This window comes from Somniosus microcephalus, chromosome 32, assembly GCF_052327205.1.
Source record: "Somniosus microcephalus isolate GS21.2 chromosome 32, FLI_Smic_1.0, whole genome shotgun sequence".
Lineage (NCBI taxonomy): Eukaryota > Metazoa > Chordata > Chondrichthyes > Squaliformes > Somniosidae > Somniosus > Somniosus microcephalus.
This window is the reverse complement of record NC_141018.1, coordinates 19,194,764-19,214,086: the sequence shown is the minus strand read 5'-3', so window position 1 is coordinate 19,214,086 and position 19,323 is coordinate 19,194,764. Positions and strand designations below refer to the sequence as shown.

The window sequence follows — 19,323 nt, the reverse complement described above, 5'->3', positions numbered from 1 at the left end:
GAATGAGACGTTAAACCGAGGCCCCGTCTGCTCTCTCAGGTGGATGTAAAAGATCCCATGGCGCTATTTCAGTGTCCTGGCCAATATTTATCCCTCCATCAACATCACTAAAAACAGATTATCTGGTCGTTATCACATTGCGGTTAGTGAGAGCTTGCTGTGTGTAAATTGGTTGCCAGGTTACAACAGTGACTACACTTCAAAAGTGCTTCGCTGGCTGTAAAGCGCTTTGGGACATCCTGAGGTCGTGAAAGGCGCTATAGAAATGCAAGTCTTTCTTTCTTTCTAAAGTAGCTAATAATGGAATGTGGTTTATAACATTCAAACTGGTAAAGTACTGGCCAAGTTGCTGAATGTTAATACAAGTCGGCATGTACATTTTTACAGGCGAAAGGCACGAGCATTTTACACTGTGTACAGTTCGTCCTTCATTTTAGCACGACCAAAACCTCAAACTGAACCGGCGCAGCTGCTGAATATTGAATCAAAACAACCTTCATTCACTGATAATTACAGCTTGCATTCTCTCACTTTGTGCCTTTATTATGTGTATTAGGATTTCAAGTTGTCAATTTTGAAAGACCTGCTTGGGCAAAGAAGAAAAGGAGGGGACAGTAAAAAGGGGAGTTGGAGAGTGAGCATTGGGGGAAAGGGCGAATGGAGATGGAGAAAGGTCAGGTCTGCAACTATTTTGGGCTACATATTTTTCATCTCATTGTGCAATCAAGCGGCTTTTTCTTTCAAATGCATTGTGGTAAGGTTAAGCTGGTTTGAACATATGGGGGCAATTTTGTGGTAAGGTTAAGCTGGTTTGAACATATGGGGGCGATTTTGTGACTGGGGGCGTTTTGGAGGCGGGACTGCTGCTGGTCGGGTCGATGTCCCGCCTCCATCGATTTGTGGCCAACCCATGCTATTTTCCCTTGATTGACCTTGTTAAGCGGGCTTAGCAGGCCAATTAAGGGGAAGCGGGTCGCAGAGCACGTCAACGTATGACGTGTCATTTTTAAAAAATGTTGACAGATGAATTGTCATCGTTTGACAGCTCTGTGAAGCTGTCAAACACTGACATTCTCTGCAGTTGGATGAGGTCTTGAATACAAGACCTCATCAAACTTCTTTCTTTATCAGAAATGAGATGGTTGTTGCATCTGAGAATGCAACGGCCACCTGTCATTCCCAACACTGAGGTCCGAGACTCTCCGCATACAAACCGACTGAAGCCTGCAGGAAGAAACAAAGGTACATACACTTTTTAAAACACTTTGCACTTACCTCAGATACTCACCTCTACACTCTTGCACCCATCACTTACCTTCACACCACATTTTTGCACCCCCCGACCCCCGCAGACCTAGTACTCGCCTCACTGAGCTGGTGGGTTTTGGAGCCTTCGGGAAGCCCACACTTGAGGGCAAAAAGGGGATAATTCTATTTGCTACCTGTTAATAGGCTTTAATCCCTTCCCGCCTCCATACCCACCTCCCCAGGGCTGGCAAGATCGCCCCCATACTTATTTCTTTTTAACTAAAAGAAAAATCTGATCAGTGCAATTTCAGTTGGACAATATTTTATTTCTTTCCTCTTAGTGTGATACACAGTGAGGTGAATTTGAAAAGACTTGAGTTTGAGGGATTTGCAAATTAACCTCAGTACCTTAATTATTAACATAGTCAATACATTGAAAACCAAACTTCCTTTATAATGAAATTATTACAATGAAACACCCTTTATAATGAAATACCTCTTATAATGAAATCTTAGAAACAAAATTCCCTTTAGAATGAAATTTCTTTCGTAACAGAACTCCCCCCTTTGATAGTTAAACTCTGAAATAGTGAAACATTTCAAAAGTCCCAGTGGAATTACTCATTTAATTCTTCATATCATGAAACTCCTCGTAATGAAATTGTGATGTGGTAATTTTGATGCTTATATAAAGGGGGTTCCACTGTATTTCAGTTACAGTTGAGCAGGAATAGTCTAAACAATATTAATGTAACATACAGTTGTTTCAATCAGATAGCAGTCAATACTTACATTGGACAAATGTGAAGAAAAATCATTTTTTCCCCCCCCCACACACGCCTGATTTTTTAAACACTCTCAAAACAGTTTTGAGTGTGATGAGAATCGTAGAATTATATAGCAGAGAAGGCCATTCGGCCCATCGTGCCTGTGCCGGCTCTTTGAAAGGGCGATCCAATTTAGTCCCACTCCCCCAGCTCTTTCTCCTGCTAATTAGTCTTCTTCAAGTACATGTCCAATTACCTTTTAAAGTTCCTATGGAATCTGATACCGCCACCCTTTCAGGTAATGCGTTCCAATTCTTAACAACCCTCTGTGTGAAAAAAATTCCCCTCTAGACCTTTTGCCAATTATTTTAAATCTATGAGCCCTGGTTACCGACAGTTTCTCCATACCTGCTCTATCAAAACCCCCTCATCACTTTGAATACCTCGATGGGGTCTACCCTTAACCTTCTCTGCTCTCAGGAGAACAATCGCAGCTTCTCCAATCTCTACACCTAACTGAAATCCCTCATTCCTGGTATCATAGGAAGATAAGAATTAGGAGCAGGAGTAGGCCATACAGCCCTTTGAGCCTGGTAAACCGCCTGTACACAAAATATTAAACACCTTGGGGTAAAGTTTCCTGGTCCTGAACCTGATGTCTTGGATTACCTGGACATGCTGAATATGGGAAAGTGCGGGGGGGCGGGGGGTCTCTGTTACAGGTGTGTGATTCCATCCGCCAGTTTCCTCTCATTTAAATTGGAAAGACTTTTAATAACAGGGCTTTCCCCAGATTTATTGCTAAGAGCAGAATCAAATGTTCCCACTCCCTGCTCCCAGCCTGCCCTCCCATCCCTCACCCTTTCACCTCCTACTACTGTCCCCCCCACACCCCACCGCTCCGAATGCCAGTCCTTCGCCCTTTCCCTCTCACTCCTACCACCTCCTGCACCAATTAAAACGCCCGTTCCTTCCCGCCCACCCTAATCTTTCCTTCTCCCTCTGAACGCATCCCACCACTGGTCGCCTCCCTCACTGGCCTTTACTCTGCATGTGCTGATGGACAATACAATCGGTGTCCTACATCCCTCCCACCAACCATCAGCTGAGACCCAGAGCACATCACTGACCTCCTGGCCTAAAGCACTGTCTGATTCTTCCGCCGCCCTCTCCCTCTCCCCTACCATGTTCCACCTTGAGCACCCATTACCTCCAACCCCTGCTGTCTCCCTTCTACCCCCACCCATTCTTTGACCTCAGCCCTTCACACCTTGCACGAATTTCCCCAATAATGTTCAATTAGTGTTACAGGCAGCAGTTAATTTCCTCACATTGCACGCCACCATGTGAAGAACCAGTATGTTCCCTGCCACACCGCCTACCACCTGAAAAAGTACAAGGGCCACAGAGAGAAGCTGAAGGAGACCGGGGGAACTGTACAAAGTAAGAGAAAGAGACAGAACGAAAAGAGAAACAGAAGAGAAGGGGAAATGGAGAGAGAGAGAGACACACACACACACACAGAAGAGCAGACACACAAGGACATTGCAACACAGAGACAGGTTCAGAGAGGCACTCTTTCCTCTGGGTCTGTGGCTAATGCCATGGGAGTTACGCTCGAATACATATCAACGTCTTGAATCAGGTGTCACACCTCAGCTGTCACACTTAATAATTCATGCAAATTTCTGTGTCGCACTCGCACAAAATTAAGTGAGATTCCGTAGTCATAAAACAATGTCACAATCATGACTTAATAGGCCCAGAACCTAGTAGGAACAAAGGCTACCAATCAGCAATTGGTAGTCAGCAGACAGCCACCAATAAGAGGAAACAGAAGGGGGAATCAATGAACCCGTTCCAAATACTTTCTGAAGAGCCCTTCAGCCAGAATATTGGTTCCTCATTAAGCTGAGGAACTTGGTGCTGGAAATAAATAAAGGCGTTAAATAAATAAACAAGGACATGACTAAATTTTACCTATACAAGAATCTATAGGTGCGTACAATGTATTCAGAGAGCTGTGGAAGCTGCAACATTAAATACATTTAAAACGGAGACAGACAGTTTCGTAGCTGATAAGGGAATTAGGGGTTATGGGGAGCGGGCAGGGAAGTGGACGTGAGTCTAAGTTCGGATCAGCCATGATCCTATTGAATGGCGGAGCAGGTCCGAGGGGCCGTATGGCCTACTCCTGCTCCTACTTCTTATGTTCTTATTCTGCCAGAGGCCTCTGCCTCTCTGAGAAGCCTAGCATTTGAGTTGATGGAGTCTCCCAGAGCTTCCACTCTGTGGGATGAGTGGAAAGGATCAACAGGGCAGCAGACTACAACTCCCATAAGGCATCATAGAACCACTGAATTCACCGCACATCATCCTCCAACTGGAGCGGCCTCCTGGTAATCTCACTTCCCTGCCCTTTCAATGGTGTCAGGGTCATTATTTGAAGCAACCTCACTGCAAACAATTCATCTATAACTCCCAGAATTCTTTATATGATTGACAGTAAGCTTGGCCATTCACACTGAACGCCAAAACCTGCTTTTTGAAAGCCCTCCCGTCCAGTGATGGAAAAGTACTGAGGACCGTCAACACCAACAGACAGGCAGCCATTATAAGGAGCATTGACATTATCGGGAATTTATTTGTATAAAAAAGGTTAAAACAATGTAAAGCACGAACATCTGAACTTCAGTTGAGGTAACTTTTTGACAGGAAAAACAATGCAGATGACTTTATTCAATGAGTCATAACGGCCCATTAAGTCCATGCCGGCTCTCTGTAGAGCAATCCAGTCAGTCCCATTCCCCCGCTCTATCCCCGTAGCCCTGCAAGTTTATTTCCCTCAAGTGCCTATCCAGTCTCCCCTTGAAAACATTGAGTGTCTCCGCTTCCTCCACTTCCATCGGCAGCGAGTTCCAGGTCCTCACCAATTGCTGCGTAAAAAAGTTTTTCCTCACGTCCCCCGTGTCTCTTGCCCAAAACCTTAAATCTGTATCCCCTAGTCCTTGTACCATCAACTAGTGGGAACAGCCTTTCCCCGTCTAGCCTATCCAAACCCATCATAATCTTGTACACCTCTATCAAATCACCTCTCAACCTCCTTTGCTCTAATGAAAACAAATCCAGCTTCTCCAACCTGTCCTTGTAGCTAAGATACCCCATCCCCGGAACCATTCTGGTAAATCTCCTCTGCACCCTCTCAAGGGCCTTCACATCCTTCCTAAAGTGTGGTGACCAGAACTGGACGCAATACTCCAGTTGTGACCTAACCAGTTGTTTATTTACTAATGAGTTGTTTATCTACCAAATACAAAAGGTTTCAAGTCTCAAATTAAACTTTTCTCTCTCCATACATTGGTTCCAGGTCCACCAACCCCTCGATTGTAAACTTCTCATCCTTGTGTTCAAATTCCTCCACGTAGCGCCCTCTATCTCTGTAACCTCCTCCAGCCCCGCCACTCTCCGAGAACGCTGCACTCCTCTAACCCTAGCTTCTTAAGCATCCCCCACTGCCTTCGCCCCACCATTGTCAGCCCTGCCTTTCCTCCCTGAACCGTCGCCACTCCACCTCTCCCTCCTTCTTTAAGACGCTGCTTAAAACTTGCCTCTGGGCCAAGCTTTTGGTCACCTGTCCTATTATCTCCGTCTCTGGCTGGGTGTCAACTTTTGTCTGATTTACGCTCCTGTGAAGCACCTTGGGAAGTTTTACAAATATATATATAGTTCGATAGGAACTCCCACATTATGTGTATGAGAGAGAACTCAAGAAGAAATAGCAGAAAACTGCGCATGTAAGGGTGGATTCCGATAGGACTACACCAATATTCAAGTTTAGAGGGTGATTTGGAACAAAAGTCGTGCTTATTTAAGCAAAACCTTTTGGGAACACCAAGTACTCTTGCAAAGATATTTAATAAAGAAGGAAAAATGCAAATGAGTTTAGTTTGCTCTTAGGTTTTATATTTCTTGGTCCACTCTATAAACACGGTGGCATAGTGGTTAGCACTGTTGCCTCACAGCACCAGGGACCCGGGTTCGAATCCGGCCTCGGGTGACTGTCTGTGTGGAGTTTGCACATTCTCCCCGTGTTTGCGTGGGTTTTCTCCGGGTGCTCCGGTTTCCTCCCACAGTCCAAAGATGTGCGGGTTAGGTTGATTGGCTATGATAAATTGACCCTTAGTGTTAGGGGGATTAAATACGTAGGGTTACGGGGATAGGGTGGGACATGTGTTGGTGTAGGGGTTACGGGGATCGGGTGGGATATGTGTCGGTGCAGGCTCGATGGGCCGAAATGGCCTCTATCTGTACTGTGAGGTTTCTGTGATCTGTGACTTGCACCCTAATTAGATTGGACTAGTTTGTCCACTTGCTATTCAAAGTGACCAGCTGCTATATTCAGTCTTTCAAGGGAGTTGAAATTTGTGTTTTGTGGAGCCGAGTGGTGCAGTGGGTTAGACACTGGGGAGGAAAAAGAAAAGCACCTTTCATGATCTCAGGACGTCCCAAAGCGCTTTACAACCAATGAAGCACTTTCAAAGTGTAGTCACTTTTGTAATGTAGGAAATGCAGCAGTCAATTCAAGCGCAGCAAGCTCCCGCAAACAGCGATGTGATAATGACCAGATAATCTGTTTTTGTTATGTTGATTGAGAGATAAATATTGGCCAGGACACCGGGGAGAACGCCCCTGCTCTTCGAAATAGTGCCATGGGATCTTTTACGTCCACCTGAGAGAGCAGACGGGGCCTCAGTTTAACGTCTCATCTGAAAGACGGCGCCTCCGACAGTGCAGCACTCCCTGAAGTGTCAGCCTAGATTTTTGTGCTCAGGTCTCTGCGTGACTATATTAATAAAGTATGTATAACAACTTGCATTTATATAGCACCTTCAATGTAGTAAAACATCCCAAGGCGCTTCACTGGAGCGTAAATCAGACAAAAGACTAAGCCACAGAAGGAGACATTAGGACAGGTGACCAAAACAAAGGAGGGAATTTCAATCGAGGTTCATCCAATTGTTCGTCATAACTTTGGTGGAAGAATCAATGGAAATCCCAGAACTGACGATTAGGAGAACATCAGCAGACATTGATTCCCTCTATCTTCACTTTATCTGAGGAAGGATGTTCTTGCCATGGAGGGAGTGCAGCGAAGATTCACCAGACTGATACCTGAGATGGCAGGAATGACATACGAGGAGAGATTGGGTTGATTGAGCTTATACTCGCTGGAGTTTAGAAGAATGAGAGGGGATCTCATTGAAACTTATAAAATTCTAACAGGACTAGACAGACTAGATGCAGGAAGGATGTTCCCGATGGTGGGGGGAGTCCAGAATCAGGGGTCACAGTCTAAAGATAAGGGGTAAGCCATTTAGGACTGAGATGAGGAGGAATTTCTTCACCCAGAGAGTGGTGAACCTGTGGAATTCTCTACCACAGAAGGCAGTTGAGGCCAATTCATTAAATATATTCAAGAAGGAGTTAGATATATTTCTTAAGGCTAAAGGGATCAAGGGATATGGGGAGAAGGCAGGGACAGGGTACTGAATTTGGATGATCAGCCATGATCTCATTGAATGGCGGAGCGGGCTCGAGGGGCCGAATGGCCTACTCCTGCTCCTATCTTCTATGTTTCTATGAACTTGGTTCAAATCCAACCTGAGGTGAGGGAGAGGGGGTCTCCTCATTCTGCTGGCTCTAAGGGTCCTATTTGAAGCGGGTTTGGCCAGTCTTAATCCAGTTTCTAGTGGGGCATAGGTCCACAGCACAAAACAATGCTAATTTGGCATTAATTGGCAGTGTCATTCCGACAGGCCCAACAATGGTTGCTGTGGGGAAATGTAAACGTGCCCCACCGGTGCAGTAGAGGGCGCTCTTCTGTGGTGGGAGCAAAGGCACGTCATTGGGGCAGAGCAGAGGCAGCTTTTCCCTGCGTCACGCTGCGCTGTACCTGACCTGGGTAACGTCTGCCACTAACACTAGGTGCCCAGAATGGCATTCACATTCCTCACTTTGCCAAGCACAATTGAGGTATTTCACATTATAAAAAGATTCGACAGGGTAGGTAGGGAGAAATTATTTCCTCGGTTGTGGGGGGGGGGTATCCAGAAAAATAGGGCACAATCTCAAAATTGGAACCCGCCCATTCAGGAGGGAAATCAGAAAGCACTTCTTCACACAAAGGGTAGTGGAAATCTAGAACCCTCTCCCCCAAAAGGCCGTGGATGTTGGAATAATTGAAATTTTCGGGACAGAGGTCGATCATTTTTTTATTGGCCAAGGGTATCAAGGGATGTGGGTCAAAGATGGCTAAACGGAGTTAAGGTACAAATCAGCCAGGATCTAATTGAACGGGGGGGAAACAGGCTCGAGGGTCTGAGTGACCTACTCCTGTTCCTACATACAAGCACAACAAAATTCAATTTTTTTGCTCAAATCATTGTGTTTATACCGCTAGCCCATTAAGGAAATGCAGAAGGTAAAATATTAATGTTTAAAGTTGAAAGAACGAATATAATCACTAATAGATTCTTCTACAGCAACATATTCAAAATTCTCAAGTTGTGCATAAGCAGGTAATTCACGGATAGGTGTCACTTAAAGCAAGGTTTGACTGGTGGGGGGGGGGAAATGTTAGGCTCAGAAATGGCCAAGACAGCAGCAATCCAACAGAAGCACTGATATCCAGAATCTGTTCCTTTTTATATGATGGTGTGTTCTCAGTATTCCTGTCAGTCAGTGGAATCATCCAGTCAAGAGACACAAGCCAAGGGCATGGCCCAAAAGAGGAAAGGGAAGCATCGCTAAGATATCCGTGACTATGTCCTTTGACTCCCACTTTATCTGTGCCTCTGACCCGGTCTTGCTGGCACAGGTCCAGTTATGTGTAGCATAACTGTAGGAAATTCTCAAAACCAGTCCTTACTTGGAATAGAATTGTATCGACTGATCTGTTCATTTAATGTAAACAGCACACAAGACTTCAAGAAAATTAGCGTCTGTATATTTACACGGGCTCTTCCTACGTCACCCGTTCTATTTTGTCACTGGTGCATGTTTAGCCAAACACGCAGCCACTGCCATCAGACCCGAATGACTCGCTATCCCAATTGTATCAATCATCGCTAATCTGAAAGGTGAAGTGAAAAGAGTTTTCAACACTTAACCTGTGGTCATTAATGATTGCGCCAAGCCTTTTTGATTGCATGCAAATGGCTCTCAGCCAGACACCTTTGGGGCAACAGTGTTCGGGTCAGTGTTGTTTTACTGTATCGAGTAGCAGCAGCAAAATATACAAACACCGCACTCCCCCCCCCCTCCCCCCTGGCTCTCCTGATACACCCAGTAAGAGCTCCATGGTCTGTGGCATGACCAATCACTAACCGAGAGAATACTCACTCCAAAACCTCAACTTTATTTTATTTTTTAAACTTTTTTCCCCCATATATATAAAATGTGCATTTCACCATCACGACTGTGTTGTAGAAGTACCAATTTGCATGGTATCCACGGTATGCGGCAACGTTAACAGTTTCTGCTCCAGAATCCGTTCTGCTCAGTCACAGGGTTACGGTACAAAGTGCTAACGGCCACACCACATCCTGGGAAACAGCAGGGGTGAGATCCAAAGTGGCTCCCAAACCGGGCCAACTGTGATGGTATTTTCTTCTCTCAGGTTCGCCCACTTCCGATCAACTTGGATCTTACCGCCACTCCATTATCAGTGCCACGTCAGGCATACAGCAAGCAACTCCCAGACTAACCCAACCGGACCAGTCCACACTGGGGCATTACCATCAATTGTGTCACAGATCCAAATGCTAGGTGTGGATTTGGAAATAGCTGCTCCTTTGCAAGACTGATCTCAAGCCTTTAGGCCAGGAAAGCCAATACATTGTACCCTGAGCAGACACGCTGGTTAAATGCATCACTCAACTAGACCATCCACAGCAAATCTCCACGACGCCACAGGAGCACTTCCAATCGACCAATGTCCTGTCTGAATGCTTAATGCGCTCGTGTTACATTCCTGTGTGTGCTATGTTAGGCAGGAGTTAACCTGTGAACTTCGCCAATCAGGATTCCTAGCCTCCTAATGACAGGTTGTCCGGTTTAACTAGGTCTCCACACTGAGCCAAGGGACGAATACCCAATGTGGGCATTGTGTCAGGATTTTGGCTCGGGCGATCCGTTCTGTACTCGAGCCATTCTGGCTGAGCGTTTATGCTTAACAAGTGAAAATATGCTCGTGGTGAGACATGGAGGATTTCCTACCTTTTTTTTGTTCCATCGGATGTCAGTATTCAGCGCTCCTCGGTCAAGTAGAGAAGTTGCTAGCTGCTGGAGTCCAGCCACCTCTACTCTGCCCCAGCAACATGCCTCAATCTCAACATCAGAGGAACATCCCTGACAGTCACGCCAGTGTGGCATTTCTATTCGCCGCACCGGCCATTCTGGCGGGCTCCAACAGGCAGCTTCGCTTTGCAGCTCTGTGCCATCGGAGCGTCGGGAAAGCAGCGTCGGGACAATCTCCGTGTGTCGCTCGCCTGTTTTTACACATGGAGTCTGGTACTAGCCTCCTACAGGCCTACTGGATTCACGCAGGAGGTGACAACAGACCCATACCGCTGCTGTGACAATGCAGGTTAGACGATGTAGAGTGGCACACGTGGGGAGTGCCATTAACTCCACAAGGCCTGAGCATCAATGGCACTGGTGTGATTGGGGAGGAATGTAGGAATTTTATTCTGAATGGATAAGCCAAATGGCCTCCCTCATCTATGTCTATATTGCGATCTTGTGTAACGTTAATAGAAAAGTGCCTTATGACTGGACTACCAACTTAGTGCCAGTCAGTTCCAAGTTTGTGCCGTGGACTGCTACCCGCTGGGACCTGGATTCAAAGTACCAAGAGTAATTAGCTGGTCAGGGACAAAATGAACGATAATCCCGTCAATCTCAGCTGGTCCTGAATCCAGGGGCGAGAAGACAACCGGGCAGACTTTCCTATTGGTGTCCTTGTCCTCAGTAGCGACACAGAGAGGAGAATCGGGTGGGGAGGATCACACCCCAGTCACGCACCCCTCCCGATTTTCCATCTTATTTAAAACGGTTGGACAGAAAATCAGGAGGGCTGCATTTCTGGACTTGTGATCCTCCCCAATCAAATTTAACCCACCAGCGAAAAGGTAAGAAATTTAGGGATGGGGGTGTCTGCACCAGATAGTGGGATTGGGGATATATAGCATGCCAACACTGCACAATCCAGAAGCAGGAGCACTCGGAGCAGAGATGCGCTGACCCATGCATGTGTCGTCGTTCAGCATTGGTTTTCCAGCGACAGATTGATCCAGATCACCCATAATTAGTGAGCTTTAATCAGCCTGTATACTGCCGTTAACAACCTCGGCAAATTTGTGCTTCACTGCTCACTGGGGGGGACAGTTCCCAATCGAGTCCAAGTTCTTCAGACATTGCAAAAAAAACAAACACAAAGCAAACCAATACCAGCGTTTTGAAGTGCTGTCCTTAAATCAGTACAAAACGTGTGTCAATCTCCCAATAATGGTCCCAGGTAATCCTCCATCCGACTGATTATAATATATACCGAATAGTTTACTTACCCGTAATCTGCTACCAAAAAAAAAATACTCGTAATACTAAAGTACCCATCACGTAGCACAGTGTACCTTTAGGGTCTTAGTCGCCGTCATCTTTAACGCCCTTTCACCTATGTCTTACCACCTCAGCATGCCTGCCGCAGAGGTCAGCCCTGCTATAAACTCAAAAGCCAAATAAAAAACAAGAATAAACCGTACACTATATATTATAAAGAACAGCAAACTGCAGGGTGGCGAGCTCAAGAGCAAATCTCAGGGTTCTGCTGATGCTCATAAAACACTCCAGCTCCGTTCTCCTGCTTTATGACATCTCCAGAAGCACTTGTAACCCAATGTCACCCCCCCCCCCACCCACCCCCCAATGATCGTACTTGTAATTTAGAACCCACAGGAGCTTTCTTGTGGACGTTAAGTACCCGGGGACATTATTGCCGATGACACTTAGTTATCATTGGTTTCTCGTATCCCTCATTTGACTCAAATCTTTCCACATTAAACAACTGCTTGCCAAAAAAAAAGTGCTCGATACCCTGCCGCGATCAGACGAACTGTTGCTCCGACGTTTTTACCGCAGCTTGACAGACTTGGGGATCTCCACAGTTTTGTGTTTTACTGTTTGCTGGTCGTTGTCCTCTGCGCTGCCCGCTTTCCGGACGGCGCTGGGGCTACTCGCGCTCTTTCGAGAAGCCTGCGGGCTCGACAGGCCTTTCCTTTGGGCCAGCGGGCTAGACTGGCCCTTGCGTTGGACCAGTGGGCTGGACTGACCCTTCCTCTGGGCTTGTGGGCTGGACGGAGTTGAGTGAGCCTTCCTAGGCATCAGTGGGCTCTTGGACTTGGGCTTAAACGGCTGGAGACTGTCGATGCTCTTCAGTGACTTTAGTCCCAGTGCCTCACAGTAGCGGTTACACTGATGGGCAGCAGCAAACTCTTCAATAACTGAGGAAGAACAGTTTCCTGTCAGACCTTGATACCTGCAAAAAAGAAACCCAATTACATTTTTAACACTACAAACAGGGAGAGGGAGGGAATAGAGAAAGACTATCCCCCCACCTCCCATAATAGAGGTCTTTATAAGATTATGGAAGGGTTTGATAGGCTAGATGTAGATAAGATGTTTCTACTTGTGAGGGAGACCACAACTAGGGGTCATAAATATAAGACAGTCACTAATAAATCCAACAGGGAATTCAGGAGAAACTTCTTTTCCCAGAGAGTGGTTAGAATGTTGAGGCAAATAGCAAAAGTGCATTTAGAGTCATAGATAGTCAGAGAGTTATACAGCACAGAAGGAGGCCCTTCGGCCCATCGTGTCCGCGCCGGCCATCAAGCCCTGTCTATTCTAATCCCATTTTCCAGCACTTGGTCCATAGCCTTGTATGCTATGGCGTTTCAAGTGCTCATCTAAATGCTTCTTGAATGTTGTGAGGGTTCCTGCCTCTACCACCCTTTCAGGCAGTGAGTTCCAGATTCCAACCACCCTCTGGGTGAAAAAGTTTTTCCTCAAATCCTCTCTAAACCTCCTGCCCCTTACCTTGAAACTAGGCCCCCTAGTTATTGACCCCTCTACTAAGGGGAAGCTAGATAAGTACATGAGAAAGAATGGAATAGAAGGTTATGCTGATGGGGGTGAGATGAAGAGGGATGGGGGAGGCCTGTGTCGAGCATAAACACCGGCAAGGACCAGTTGGGCCGAGTGGCCTGTTTCTGTGCTGTACATCCTATGTAATTCTACATAATCAACAGGCCTAACTTTATCGTGTGCATTCTGCCATTAATATTTTGACGTATGAATTATAATTTGCTTAAATCTGTGAACGCTTCTGTTCATCAAGCTGATGGAAGTCAATGCTTTTGTAGTGTTAGCATCAAGCACTGGCAGGTCAGGGGCAGGGTGAAGCTCCTTCTACTCTTCCCGAACAACCTGCCTTCTTCAGAAGACTGTCTGCTACTGCACCAGTGTGAATCTTGCCATTTCCCACGCCAGTCGTTCTACGTAGCCTCACTGAATTAATTTGCCGAAATCAAATGGAAACAGAAAATGCTAGAGTTATGCAGTAAAGAGAAGGTGGGTTAATATTTTGGATGCGTCTCTATGTCAGAGCTGTTAGAATGACGGATCATGCCACAGAACACTGACCAATCTTTCGCTTTCAGATGCCAATGAAACTCCTGTGCATTTCCAGAACTTTCTGTTTTTCTTTTTCATCTCTTGCCAATTTTAAGTGCCAATTTGGGTCGATTAGTCAGTTTTGTGCTATGGATTCATGCCACAAAGCAATGGGTTGCGATTAGCCAAAGATATTTCACTTACATTACATTTACTTCAATTTTAAAGTTCTCCTCCTTGTTTTCAAATCCCTCTATGGCCTCGTCCCTCCCTATCTCTGTAACTTCCTCCAGCCCTACAAGCCTCCGAGGTCTCTGCGCCTCTCTAATTCTGGCCTCTTGAGCATCCCCGATTCCAATCGCGCCACCATTGCCGGCCATGCGGTCAACTGCCTGGGCCCTAAGCTCTGGAATTCCCTCCCTGAACCTCTCCACCTCTCTCTCCTCCTTCAAGATGCTCTTAAAAAGATACTCTTTGACCAAGCTTTTGATTCACCTGTCTTAATATCTCCTTATGTGGCTCAGTGTCAAATTTTGTTTGAAGCACCTTTAACGTTTTACTACCTTAAAGGCACTATGTAAGTGTAAGTCTTGTTGTTGTTACATATGACAGAGATGAGACTTTTTTTTCATCTGGACTGGATTCAAATTGAGCTTCCAGAGTTGAAAGAGAGGAGTTCTATTATGACTAAGTTTAAACTGGATGAATCACAACCTTGACCTACCCTTTGGAATTCGTTGCGATCTGCACATCTGTGATCTTCAGTCCCACTCCTGTAGAGGTAAGCACAGACAGAAATCAGAATGGTTTACTGAACTGCCGCGTTCTTTTTAAAGAAATAGACCCTCTAATTTCCCTGGGACACGAACCAGGTGATTACCCTGGGATCACGCCCTCCAACGCTCCCTCTAAGCGGTTTGCCGGTTCCCGTGCAGCCCTTAAAGGGGCCGTGCAGACAAAAACAAAAATTAGGGGGAAACACTGGGGCTGACCCTCCCAGAGTTTGGAGAGTCAGTGGGAGGGCATCTCATTTATGTGAGTCAGGTGGGCACAGCATCACAATGGGTGCGTCTCCCATTGGTTGGTTGCCCACCCACGCCCCACTGTACCAACAACCACAGTCATGGTCCCATCAACCCCTTCAACAAGAGGACTGATGTGGGAAAGTTGTTTTGAAGAACATTTAAACTCTGGAGGGGGTCCAGCCTGTTTGAGGGGGACAAGTGGGAGCACCACGTGCCCCTGTGGAGGCCAGTACATCTCTACTATTGGCGTACCAACCATCAATACTCCAGTCTCATTAAAGCCTGAGGAGCAGGAACTCCCGGCTTAGGGAGTCCCCGACCCCTGGCTCCAACCCATGACCATCATTTCTTCGTCTTAGGCAGTCCCTCGGAACCGAGGATGACTTGCTTCCACACTAAAAATGAGTTCTCAGGTGACTGATGAGTCCAATGTGGGACCTACAGTCTCTGTCACAGGTGGGGCAGATGGTGGTTGAAGGGGCAGATGGGTGGGGTGCTTGGGTTGACGTGCGCTCCTTCTGCTGTTTGCGCTCGGCTTCCGCTTGCTCCCGGCGAAGAGACTCGAGGTGTTCGGTGCCTTCCTGGATGCTTCTCCTCCACTTTGTGCGGTCTTGGGCCAGGGATTCCCAGGTGTCGGTGGGGCTGTTGCACTTTTTCAAGGAGGCTTTGAGGGTGTCCTTGAAGCATTTCCTCTGCCCGCCTGGGGCTCTCTTGCCATGTCAGAGCTCAGTAGAGCGCTTGTTTTGGGAATCTCGTATCGTGCATGCGGACGATGTGGCCCGTCCATCGGAGCTGATCGAGCGTGGTCAAAGCTTCGATGCTGGGGATGTTGGCCTGAGCGAGAACACGGACGTTGGTGCGCCTATCCTGCCAATGGATTTGCAGGATCTTGCGGAGGCAGCATTGGTGGTACCTCGCCAGTGCTTTGAGGTGCCTGCTGTACATGGCCCATGTACAGCAGGCACCTCCCATGACCATCATTTACCTTCTAAGGGACAGGTGGAGGTTTTGGCTCCTATAAGGCAGCTACAGAATGGCAGAGACTCAGCAGAACCCACTTTGAGGAATTTCAGCCCCAATGCACCACTTTCAGCAGCGTACAGCCATTGGAGAGTTGGCCTTCCCAAAGTGCAGAAAAAACGCACACAGCAGCACGGAGGCTCAATGTTGCTGCTTTCCCCCTAGACACCAGGGATAGGCTTTATCAGGGTAGATTTTTCAGCTGACAGCATTGCTCCTGCCGACGCAGAGTGGACAAGCAAGAGTTGGGAAATTGAATGGAGATCCGTATCGCCAGAAGCTCGTCAGAAATCACAGGAACATACAGCACAGGAGGAGGCCATTCAGCCCATCATGCCTGTGCCTGCCCTTTGAAAGAGCTCTCCAAGTAGTCCCACTTCCCCATAGCCCTGCATATATTTTCCTTTTCAGGTATGTATCCAATTCCCTTGTGAAAGTTACTGTTGAATCTGCTCCCACCATCCTTTAGGGCAGTGTGTTCCAGATCATAACAACTTGTTGCATGAAAAAAAATCTCCTCTGGTTCTTCGCCGATAATCTTAACGCTGTGTACCGCTCAATCTTCTGGAATACTGTGCAAGAGGCTGGAGCCAATGCACTGTGTAAATAGTAGCGTACAAACACTGAACACTGTTTACTTTGGCAGCGAGGCACTGAGAGAGTCAGTTTAGCGTCTGTAAATGGAACATTCAAAAGTTCAGTGTTTGTATTCAACCATTCTGTTCTACCGGTTCCTGAGCCCGGGCCTGATCAGCCACCAGAGAATTCTCACATATTACTACCAGAAGAACACATGGCAACTCCAACAGAGAAACACACACAGTCACCAGACTGCAGGGATCCCAGGCACAGTAATACAGACACTACACTGTGAGGGATCTCAGGCACCAGAACACAGACACCACACTGTCAAAGAGATCAGACATGGTAACACATGGACACCACGCTGTGAGGAGGTTCAGACACAGCAACATAGAATTGCCACTAAGATAAAGGAACAAGTAACCAATAGTCTGCATAGATGCTCCCATAGACACCTAGATTGCCACTGACCTTGGACAGATGTAAAGATACAAAACTTGGGGCACTTAGATACTAGATAGCAAGGAATGTGGCTAAACACACAGCCAGTAGACAACATGGGAAATGGGATGTAGTGGACTCAATAAAACATCAAATAACATGTACCCACTGCGACTAGATGTTCAAGGATCTGAGGCACATTAGACCCTTTCAACCACCATTTTTCTCAGATGAATGAGTGCACGCATACACAGCAACTGTACCAGGCAAGAAATTAAATCGATAGGCGGGCAGAGAAATCAGATGGATGGAAGCATGTCCCAGAAATTTGAAATTGTATTTGACAAATTCTTAAGAGATACAAGCAAATAGGATACTGTGCCTGCATGTTTTTAACACTGTGCCACTGCACAGATTGGCACGTGTCCATTAACAATAATTTAACAAGACTGCATGGGATACATCACTGAAATTGCCCCAATCATAGTGCACTGGATACCCGGGAATATCCTTTACAGCCTGGTCTACTTCCAGGATCGCTGGTGTGCAGTTTACACGCCAAAATACGCTGGCCACTCTCACTAAATGTTCTTTTGCTCCACGCTTTCTCAATAAAATTGTCAAGCAGCCAATCTCGAGCAGTAATTCCCACCATATTGCGGTGTGAGTGAGAGCTTTGCGTACACTAGGCAACAAGACAACCCACCAGGGCCATTCTTAACTCCTGGCCACAATCTCGCACTCCTCCGTTTTATCTCGAGAGATCTATACTCGCGATCAGTCATGGCAGGTACATTTTCATCGGTGTCCAGTAAAAGGGCAGGCCATTAGAGTGTCTGGGCTAACTTTGGGGCGCTAACTTCGCGGGGCGCTAATTAGCACCCCCGCGACGGAAATTCTGTGGTAGCGCCCCAAGAGGGAAGCGGGGAGCTACTAGAAGCACCCTGCCTCCCTCTTGGGATGCTGCGATGGAATATTGCGGAATTGCAGGCCTTCCTTCCCTTCTTAAAAGGGAGGGGCCTTGCGCAGCTGGGCCCCTGGGGAGCGGGAGTGCTGGCAAAAGAGCCCGGCACTCAAGAGAAGTGCCGGGCTCATGGAGCACAGCCGGCACTCCGCAGGGTTGGGGGGGGTGCGGGTCAGGAGGCCGGGGACGGGAGCGCAGGCAGATGCCGGCAGGCGGCCAGCAACAAAAATGGCCGCCCCGCACCTCGTCTTTAATTAGCGCTGTCCCGGCCGCAGGTAGGCCCCCCCCGACCCCGTCGGACATAGCATCTGACGGTAAGTCAGGGGGCGCTCCCGAAGATCGCAGCCAGGGCGCGAGCGGGCGCTACCGGTTACCACCGCCGCTAACCTCCCGCTGAATTTCACGGGAGGCGTTGGCAGTGCCACGCCCAGGGCACTAATGGGAAGTGCAAATCAACCAAATGTTTCCCCCTCTGTATTTAAACTGCTGTTCAGTAGAAGTGCTATGGATCAGTGATGTATTAGCATTATTCTACAGTACAGGCTGTCTCATTGATTACTCCATGTTTACATTGTTGTAAAACAGATACCAGTGATGACTATGGCCTAGAAATTCAGTGGGCTGCGCCACCAGTTAGCGCCTAGAGAGGGCACTTAGTGGCTTTAGCGCCACTGGCCACGCCTCCTGCAAAATTTAGCAGGGCACTAATGGTGGCGTTAGCCTGTTGCGCTGCGCCGCCACCGATGACGTCATCGGTGCGCGCAGCGGCCCGCTACCACCCCGAACGCGATATTGGGTCGTGCCCCCCCCCCGCAGCACCGGTCGCAAATCGCGACCGGTTCATGGGGCCTACCTGTGGCGGTAGTGGCGCAAATTAAGGTGGAGGTGCGGGGCGGCCATTTTTTTCGGTGGCCACCTGCTAGCACCTCATCGTGCCGCCAACCCCGGCCTCCTGATACCCCCCCCCGGACAGTGCCGGCTGTGTCCCAAGAGCCCGGCACTTCTCCTCGGTGCCGGGCTCTTTTGCCAGCACTCGCGATCGGTGATCGCGCTGGTGCAGGCCCCTCCCCCTTAAGAAGGGGAGGAAGGCCTGCAGTACCGCAGTGCGCCGTGCCGCAGCGTGTGGCGCTGTGGCACGTTGCGCTGCGATATTCAGTTTCAGCGCCCCAAGAGGGACGCGGGGCACCTCGAGCAGCGCCCCGCGTCCCTCTTGGGGCGCTCAAATTGAATATCGGGCTGGCGCTCCCGGCGCCAGGTGAGCTTGGCGCCCCAAACGGGGTGCCACCGAATTTCTAGGCCTATGTGTTTTCACTGTTGTATAGTACGGATAAAAGAATGACGGGGCTGTATTTATATTGCTGCATAGTAGACGGCATGTAAATTAGTTTGAATTTACAGTAAGGGAGTGTGAGCTCTGGTCTTGTACTTACATTTCCCTAAAGATTGGTCGGTATTTACAATGCTCTACAGTCAAGGGGGGAAAAATTCGGTTGTTTAGCGCCTCCCATTAGCGCCCATTGACCAGACATTTTGCGGCGGCGCTAAA

General features: G+C 47.7%; 1 protein-coding gene across 1 annotated transcript in view; it reads right to left on the bottom strand.

The window, feature by feature from the left end:
• Positions 1-1,553: 1,553 nt before the first annotated feature.
• The window catches only part of alpk3a (alpha-kinase 3a), an 87,407-nt gene continuing 69,637 nt past the window's right edge, over positions 1,554-19,323 (bottom strand). Inside the window, exons 13-14 of the mRNA XM_085972198.1 lie at positions 14,470-14,518; positions 1,554-12,609 (exon numbers count right to left, since the gene is read on the bottom strand). Of these exons, the coding sequence (XP_085828324.1) occupies positions 12,204-12,609; positions 14,470-14,518 (455 nt within the window). The 3' untranslated portion in view covers positions 1,554-12,203. The remainder of the gene's footprint in view (positions 12,610-14,469; positions 14,519-19,323) is intronic.